We start from the raw sequence: 9,969 nt of genomic DNA on the forward strand, positions 1-9,969 counted from the left end.
ATTTGTTCTCCAACCCACCAACATCTGCCATATTGAAGGTTCCTTTGCCGGTGGACGTTGTAGAAAGTACATCATCCATTCTCGTATACGTTTTGGAACATCCAAAATCACATGTCAATTTCCAACCACTACAAGTTGATGCCATTCCCCAGTAAATATTTCTAGCATTGAATATCGACCTATTGAATTGCATGTCCCATCTACTAACTAAGTGTTGTACAGGGGTCGTGTATTCCGTTCTACCACCAAAACCCGATGGTTCGGTGTTCTGCTTCCCACGATTGAAATCTAAGGTTGAGACGGATGAGTGTCTTCCTATTGATGATTTCGGGATATCATAATGAGAACTTTTTAATAAAGTGGTTGGACTATCGACATTTTCAACAATTCTAGCCTCTCGAACAGGAAGAGATGTTGAAGTCGCAAGTCTTTCATCTGGACTTGAAAATTCCACATATAACTCAAGAAACGACGATCCACTGTCAAGATGCGTCTGCACCATCACCTCCAAGCCCCAAGCACCTTTGATATCAAATGAGTCATATCTCACGGAATCAACCAAAACATAAAATCGATACTTAATAGATGAAACTTTCATTGTCATAGATCCAAAGATTTTTTGCCTAATTCTTTTACGAAGTTCTGTCAACTCTATGCTCTGATTAAAAGCCAATTGTGTTGTGTTCTCTAATAAAAAAATCACGCCATTCTCGGTGTCATGGACCTCACCGTCGTAATAAATAATAGTACTAATTCGTCCACTCATTTTCAACCAAATTATCTGTTGAGAGAAATTCGAAACACAAAATATTAACACGAAAAATCAAAACATTATGCAATAAATATAATACTCTATATAAATATTAACATGAAAACCAACTTATACCTTCCCTACAAACTTCTATTTTTCTGAACTTCTTCAATTTCTATTGCTCCAACTTATGCCACCAGAGGCTAAAATATGGGTCATTTATAGCCTAAGAGATAGCATACTACTTTTTTCTTTAAAATGCCCCGGATAGTGGGGGTTGAAATTTGTAGAGGAACTCCAAGTAGGACGCACTAAAAGAAGTAGTACTGAAAAGGGCGTCCAGTTGGAAGCGTTTTTAGTACTTTTGCTGACAATGCATCCTGCTTGGAGCATTTTTCCTCTACAAACCTCAACCCCCACTATTCAGGGCATTTTTTACAAACCCCATCCCGAGAGTCCCGAGATACTTTTTTCAGAACTATCTCATAAAATTTATTTTTTCAGAAGCAGCAGTACTAAAAAGAGAGTTCAGCTAGAATCGTTTTCAGTACTTTTGCTGACTATACATTCTACTTAGAGCATTTTTTATCTAAAAAACTCAACCCCTCTTGTCAAAATTATTTCTCCAGAACCCATCCCCTCAAAATTATTTTTTCAGAACCCATCTTGTACAAACTATTTTTTTTTTCAAAATCCTTAAACCCATAATTAATAAACACTTAAAAATAAATAAAATCCTAAACCTAAACACTTAAAAATTTAAAAAAAACATTAAATCCTAACCCTAATTTCATAAAACCTAATTAATAATTAGGGCACTGGGAGAAAAACACGGACAAAAGTGTACCTACGTGGAAACGCTTTACTAAAGTACACTGATGTAGGCGTGTTTTACATGTTAGCAGGGAAAAGAGTATTGAACTAGATACACTTTTTTGCGTTTTTAGATCAATGCATTTTAGGAAAATCGGATCTTATGAAGAAAAATAACCTATTTCCGTAATTTTTTTTTTTAGATATGAGCCTTTTCTGGTCATTTAATCAACAAAACTGTTGAAGTATTAGAGAAAAAAATTACTATGTCATCTGCTTGGTGCATTAAATCTTCACTCTTGATATGGGCAAATCCTATATAAATTGCTACATCATCGAATTCGACAGGTATTAAAATCAGAGCAATTTCAGAAGGAACATAATTGCCTTGACCACCTCCTCTACTTTTGCCACGAGCTCGACCTTCACTTCAACCTAGTCTAAGTTGCTCGTCTTAAATAGCTTCATTGAAGCCTTTTCACATCTGCCATAATGAAGTTGTAGATTTCCCTCTCCTACGGTTTAACCTCGCGCTTTCATGTTCTTCCTCTAAAGATGTTAATTGTACGTTGAATTTGATTTATAGGACCCTGTACCGGAAGATACAAATATGGTTTGTTGTTGGTCTTAAACCATTTCACATAAATAACGAAGGTTGCAAAATTACCAACCTCAAACAACGCAGATTTATGTTAAGTGAGGAACCATTTTGTTGTTAGGCAAATTTATTCCCACTAAATAATACTCCAATATTGCTGCATCATAAATGACACGCCCTTCTAAATCTTAAGGAGAGACAACCATGACTATATGATTAGGATGTAGATGATGAATATTTTTTTCTATGAAAAAATGAAAAATTAGAGGAGTTATTTATAAATTTAAAATTTAGGATTATGTTAGGGGAAAGGCAGAATAATTTTTTTTAGGGGACCGGATAAAATTTTAATTATTTATAGTCTATATATCTATAATTTATAAAATATTAAATCAATTTTTATAATTTTAGGAGCCAAAATGTAATTTTAACTTTACTAATTTAAAATTTTAAAAAATTTAAAAGCCTAAATAATAATTTTAGATTCAGGGAACCCTTGATTTAGGTTAAACCTAAATTTGCCCCTAGTTAGGGTTAAACCTTAACTCATCAATTTAAACTTTTAAATTTTCTAAAATTTTTCTAAATTTTTAAAAGAATAAATGTTGATTGCAACTTACATATAAAACCAAGGGTGAAGAGAGGTAAAATTATAGTTTGGCATATAAAATTATATTTTAATTTTTATAAAAATAAATAATTTAATTTCTGCCATAAAAAAAATTTTGGGTTTGGCCTTGTATAAAACTCTCATGGATTAGAGTTGAAGAAAATACAAAAACCAAAGGGAAAACAATAATTATGCAACTTATAAAATTACAATTAGACAAAGTAAAGAGCAGAATGAGAGGTTGTGATCTATCTTTAAGGCAGACCTGAGTTCTTGATGTACCAATTTATATCCAAACAAAGCTAACTTAATAAAAGCTGACAAACAGCTACACTGTTACAAGCCCAAATCAGGATATTCCCAGAACAACTTTGAAAGTAGAAGATCACCCAACTCTCATTGTTTGGGTATGACCGTGACGTTCTTCAAGTCCCAAATATCATCATCCCAAGCAACATCGTTGAACAATGCACCATAAGCCATGTCAACAAAATCCACATCCCAGAAAGGCGACCAGATGGATGCCCATGACATTTGCTCATCCACGTACGCCCATTCCTCCCACCACACTAAAGTACTCTGCATGCTACATAACGCTACTTCTCCCTCATCGGCATCCAAACCTCTCCTGCTCTTGTTTCGAACTTGATGTTTTCCAGCTGCTTGAGCCATGGCCTCTATATTGCTCCCTTGCCTCTTCATGATTTTCTCGATGAAAAGAGAAATAATGACAATGTTAATGAAGCGGCGAAAAAGAAGATACTTATAGGGGAAGGAGCAGGAGAAAAAAGATGGCAAGTGTTTGGAACTTGGGACAACGCGGTGATGAGAAAAGGTTGTGGGAATTTGTGTGGTCATTAAATCACGTGCCACTCTCCTGTCTTTTTGTTAAAATGTGAAAGGCAGATATATAGTGACAAAATCAACCTCTTCAAAAATTCCCAATTACTTGGCACCCACCCAACTAATGCCATCAATCTGGACCGCCATTATAAATTTGGCCCGGTTCATTGAATTTATCTGTGGCTCAGATTAAGGGCATAGGCAGGTAAGAAATAAGAACCTACTAAAAATCGTTGTGGAAACTTCTCAGCTTAAACCATCTAATACTTCTATCCAATTTAGCAGTCATTTAAGACTTGGTTGCAATTAGACAGAGCAATTCGTCAAACTTGCAAGACTCGAACATGAAAGTCACTCTACTCTTCAACCATCTTGGACCTAATTGCAACAAACGGATGACAAGGTCCAAAGACAACCATAAGTTATTCCTTTTTCAAGTAATATGAATATCTAGCCAACGTCCAACAACCTCTTCCAATGTTGGGTACAGTATGGCATGAAAACCATGATACCATACATATTTACTTTCCTAGATAATGTCTATAAAAATCACTACTTCTAATAGAAGAATTGGTGGTATTTGTAAGGGTTATATTTTAATATTTAAAATAAAATTTCCAAATAATTAATATTAATTTTTATATTTTATATTTTATGTATTAAAATATTAATGAGATATGATAGAATCTCAAGTTGTGATATAGTGGTTAGGTGTTCATGTTTCTTAACAATAGTTTTGGTTCCAAAGTCATAGTTGTAAAAAAAATAAAAAGTTATAGTAAAATTTTATGCTTTTATTGTAATATTAAAGAATTTGAACATTATTTAAATGTATTTTTTTATTTTAGAATATTGTATTTAAAATGGATATTTTATTAGTAAAAATGATTTTTAACAATAATAATAAATATTTAAATTTTACATAAAACTTTTGAAACTAATTCTTATAAGAACTTTTTCACAATATTTTCAAAAGCATTTTTCTAAAACAATGTTAAATTAGTCGTTAAATCATCAATCTTGACTAAGACAACCAATTAACACCAACTCCTGTGCAGGGTAAAACGTCTCATTTTAAAGGCTAATGATTTATTTGGCCCTCCAATTTTATGAAAGAAATCATTTTAACCTTTCATTTAATTTTTCAACTTTTTAGTCATTAATCTCACTTTCTTTTATCAAATTATCCCAAAATGAATGAAAAAGTTAACATTTTTAACTTTGTTGATGTTACATATACATGGATTGCCACGTAGATGACATGTTAGCATTTAATTTTAAAATTTAAATTTTAAAAAATTTAAAAATTATTTTTAAAATTCAAAATTATTAAAATATTTTAAAAATTTTAATTTTAAAAGTTAACAAAATTTACAAACATTAATTTTTTTATTCATTTTGAAATTACAAATTAAAAAATAATAAATTAAATAAAAGAAGAAAATAATTTTTTATAAAGCGAGAAAGTAAAAATTTCATTATGCGGATCCTAAAGCCTCAAATACTAAGATTAATGTAAGCCTTAATGTATTACATACTTTCCATCATAATATTAGTGTAGCCTTAATTTGACATACAAGATCTTTTAGATTTTAAAATTATTTTATTTAAACTTCATTTATAAAAATATTTTTAGGAGGTAAAATTAGGTTTTATTTTTTATATATATTTTATTTAAATAAATGCTTAATTTTATCTCAAAGAGGTGAATTAGGAGTAAAAACTGAGTTTTTAATCCAACTTAAAAGGCTAAAAAGACGAGGTGAATTAGGAATAAAATACTTTTACTTTTTATTTTTATTTTTATCTTCTCAGTTGGTGGAATCTCCACCTACTTTCTATTCTTACTAGACAATGGTAGTGATCTTGGAGTTATTCGGTTGGTAAGAGTCAATTGTTCTTGCAATTAGTTTACCACTACAAAAGAACTAGAAGATTGAGGTTATTCTTTAATTTTTGTAATCGACTTATCATCGAGTGAACCAAAATCATGACTAGGCCTAGAGTTTCCAACATATTGGTTAATTTTATTTTTATTTCTAAATTCTATTATTTTCGTATTTTTATTTATATAGATTTTATAATTTAATTATGTTATACATTAAACTCTTTTTATTTTCTGCATGGCAATAAAAAGCATAGGCATGAAATCTTTTTGTGAGAAACTCGAAATTGATGAGACTAATTTCTATGAGATTGACTCTACTCTTCACTACGAATTTTTATTTTATTTTAGATATAAAATTCTTATTTTTGATCAATTCACCGAGTGATCCAACCCTTTAGTCAATCATATCACAATTTCAACTCCAACCTTCATTTTTTATTTTGTGACTTAGGGTGGGTTTGGGGCGGCGGTACAGTGCATTTAGCTTACTTTTTGTCTCATGTTACAGTATCGCTACAGTATCTAATCTCACCGCCACCGCTATTTTTACACTAATCATAAGTAAATGCACCGTCCATCCAAACTCACCTTTAGTACTTGATTTTTAACTTCTTGTACAATCAACTTTATATACTTGTACTTATTTCGTTGTTTTATTCATATTATGATTTTGATGATTTTTAATATTTATATTATAACTTTTGGTGACTTTTCGTTGCTATATTTAAATTATAACAAAAACAATATTTTATGTAACTTTTTTATTTCTTTTATTCAAACTATATGTCATGAAAGATAATAGTTTCCATGAAATTTTGTAATTATATTTTATTATAAATTCAAAAATAAAAGTAACTAAAAGAGTTAATATATACGATGATATTCAAACTTGACAATTTATACTTATTTAGTACATAAATTTTTTGGACTTAATTAGTATATAAACTTTGAACATCAACTAAGTACCTTGTTTAGTCACCTAATCAACACCTATTAAATTTTTAATCTTAATCAATCGATTACGTTATGTGTATTAAAGAACCAATCATTTTACACCACTTGTATTAAAAAGGCTGTTAATTGTAGTTCATTTGTAACACTTTTTTATGTTTCGACAAAAACATTACGAAAAATCAAAAATTATTTTTTTATAGTTTTTTTTTGGGGTGTAAGGTAAAGTCCTAAAGAAACTTATAACACTAGCATTCTCTTAAGTCAAAATTAAAACTATTCCTTGAGAGATGACCTAAGACTCTATTAACAGATGAGACATTACTACTGACTTCATTATATTGCTTTGTCCAGGTAATTGATGCTTTAATAACTTCCATTGAGCTCCATGGAAGTCCTTAAAAGACGAGCAGATTTTTGTTCTTCCATAGCCTTCATAAAATAATTCCGAAGAGCGTGGGACAAGGAATTTCTTATCCTGCTAACTGGCTGTGAGATCCTAGATTAGTTTGAATCCAGTCGAACAAGCTACTAGAGAAAAACTGGGCCCATCTTGTAGTAAGGACTATTAATTTCCAAATGTCCTTGGCCGCTGAGCAGTCTCTAAGGGTATGCAGGATGTTTTCTATCGCATAATGGCATACTGGGCAAGCTTCATTCTGACTAATCCCTCTTTTAACTCGTTCAAAGTTTGTAAGCAGACGTTGTTTATAGACCAGCCATAAAAAAATTGAACCCGCTGTGGCCCTTGAAATTTCCATATGTTTTTCCAGTTATTGCCTTGTTCATTCCATGTATTCCCTTTTAGTAGATGGTATGCACTCTTTATTGTAAATTTCCCATTGGATGTGGGTTTCCAGCAGATTTTGTCGGGCCTAGCAAGGGGATGGGGAGGAGGGATGTTTATAATCTTCTGAATTATGTCATCTATTAACCAATTCCTTAGGGTACTGATGTCTCAAGTGCCTTCTTCTTTTACCATGTATTTGACTCGGCATTCCGTGGTAATTCCATCTGCTGATGAAGCGTGTTCTTTAAATGGGCCTAATTCTGGAACCCATTGATCCTCCCAGCATCTGACATTCTCCCCTGTGCCAATGGACCAACGTAGATTTTCTTTTAACAATGGCCAGACATTTGTAATTCCTCTCTAAACAGCTGAACAATTTCCACATGTGATGCAATCTAGGGCCGTCTCTATCATTCAATATTTCAATATTAAGACTTACACCCACAAGGAATCCCTTTTAGAGATAAGATTAAAACCGAGCTTTAGAAGGAAAGAGGCATTCTAATCTTTCAAATGGCTAACGACCAACCCTCCATACTTGTGTGGTTGGCAGATAGATTTCCAATCAACTAGGGCCAATTTTTTATTTCCTGTACTGGGGCCCATATGAATTGTCTCACCAATCGTTCAATTTCTTCACAAACTCCTTTTGGGATTTGTATGGACTGCATGAAGTAATTTGGGATGGTTAGGAGGACAGATTTAGCCAATGTGAGTCTTTCTGTAATCGATAATTGCTTGACATCCCAGCTCCGTAGTTTTGCTCTAACTTTTTCAACAATAAACTCTAATGTGCCTTTGGTAATCCAGCTATGTAGGAGTGGGATCCCTAAATAGGTACCTAGGTTTTGGACTTTTTGAAAACCCATGAATTGGCTTATTTGGTTACTCGTAATCTCGTCCACCCCTCTTGAGAAAAAATATTAGTTTTGCATGCGTTGATTCGATGGCCTGAATATATGCAGAATCTTTCCAAGATATCTTTTAGTAACATACTATGCTTCTTGTCAGCTTTTGCGAAGATCATTATGTCATCAGCAAAAAAGAGGTGTAACAAGGCAGGTCTTGACCTAGAGAGTCTTATTGGGCTCCATTCTCCTGTATTAAACAACTGTTTGAAAACTATGGCCCAACCATTCTATACAAAGCACAAAAATATAAGGTGATAAGGGACATCCTTGCCTAATTCCTCTTGCTGGTCGAAATTTTTCCGTAAGAACCCCATTCCATAGGATCTGCATGGTGGATGTCCAAATAGCTGACATAATAACTTTCCGTAAAAAGTTTGGAATTCCTACAGCTTGAATAGACTTGTCAATGAAATCCCATTGAACTCTGTCATAAGCTTTCTCCAAATCAATTTTAACTGTCATCTATTTCTTACCTTTTTCTTGCATGGAGTGAATCATTTCCTGGGCGATAATGACATTGTCAGAGATTGTTCTTCCTGCAATGAATCTCTCCTATTCTTGTGAAATGATTTTTTGGAAAACTATCTTAAATCTGTTGGCAATGACTTTCATGACTAGCTTATAAAGGACTGAGCAAAGACTGATGGGTCTGAATTGAGAGATCTCTTCAGGTTGGGCAATTTTTGGGATAAGCACTGTAGACACTCAATTTTGCCCGGGCCCAAAAATAAGTCCAAAAACAAAAATAATAAACCCAAAAAAAACGAAGTCCAAGTTCAGTCCAGAATTACAAATATAATTTGGCCCGATCGGAATGGCCCATTACTTGAAAAGATTTAAGGTCCATCTACGAGCTTGGCTCATATGGAAATATAATCTTCAATGATATGCAATCTTAGATATGATATGCAATCTTAGATATGATACAATCTTAGATATGATTGCAATCTTAGATATGATACAATCTTAGATATGATTGCATTCTTAGATATGATATGCAATCTTAGAAGATATGATTTTGTAATCTTAGAGATTTAATTTGTAGATACCTTTTAATCTTAACCGTTGATGTAATTGATCTGTACCGTTGGATTTGAGGAGGTTCAACTATAAATAGAGGCCTCTCCCTTCATTGTAAAGACACTGGAGTTTTGGGAAACAATAAAATTTTTTGAGAGCTTTCACTCAAATTTCTCTCCCTCTTACGTTCTTATTTTTTACGGTTTGTTCTTATTTTATTCTTTATTCATCTTCATTTTTCAACCCTTTTTATTTTGATTTAATCCATGTTTCCTGATTTATTTATTTTTTATATATTTTAATTTTTAATAATTTTAGTATCATATCAAACTCTTTCATTTTTAATAATTTTTTTAGTATTACTCTTAGTAAATTATTTTTAAAATTTTATTCAAATCATTATTTTAAAAATATATATATTTCATTTAATTGTCATATTTTATCCAAAATTTTTTCTAAAATAAGGCAATGTTTTTCATATTTAGGAATTCAAGAAATAGTGCCCTAACATGTTGGGTTGCGATTTCCTGTTTGTCTAAATGCCTAAAGTATCCTTCTAAATAGATTTTGTAAATCACGAGATGATTTCAGTTACGAGAGTTTAAGAATATTGTGTCCTATTATGCTGGATGTGATGTTTGTATTCTTTCGGAGCTAAGGAATCTCGATTTTTCAACTTAAATAATTATGGTTTTAAAAAAGGGATCCTATTTTTAAATCCTTTCAAATTTTTGACATTAAGACAGAAAACTATTCAATTTGATACCAATTTTGGGTGTTGCAAGGGTGCTAAT

The 9,969-nt window shown here is 32.0% G+C and overlaps 1 protein-coding gene across 1 annotated transcript; it reads right to left on the reverse strand.

Moving 5' to 3' along the window:
- Nucleotides 1-3,057: 3,057 nt before the first annotated feature.
- Nucleotides 3,058-3,626, reverse strand: LOC108484353 (uncharacterized). The gene has a single exon (XM_017788111.2). It carries the CDS (start codon nt 3,472-3,474, stop codon nt 3,169-3,171), a length of 306 nt encoding a protein of 101 aa, XP_017643600.1. The 5' UTR covers nt 3,475-3,626; the 3' UTR covers nt 3,058-3,168.
- Between the last annotated feature and the right edge of the window lie 6,343 nt (nt 3,627-9,969).

This window comes from Gossypium arboreum, chromosome 2 (assembly GCF_025698485.1).
Source record: "Gossypium arboreum isolate Shixiya-1 chromosome 2, ASM2569848v2, whole genome shotgun sequence".
NCBI lineage: Eukaryota > Viridiplantae > Streptophyta > Magnoliopsida > Malvales > Malvaceae > Gossypium > Gossypium arboreum.

Coding starts and splice junctions, on each gene's coding strand:
- LOC108484353 (XM_017788111.2), bottom strand. CDS start 3,474: ATGAAGAGGCAAGGGAGCAATATAGAGGCCATGGCTCAAGCAGCTGGA.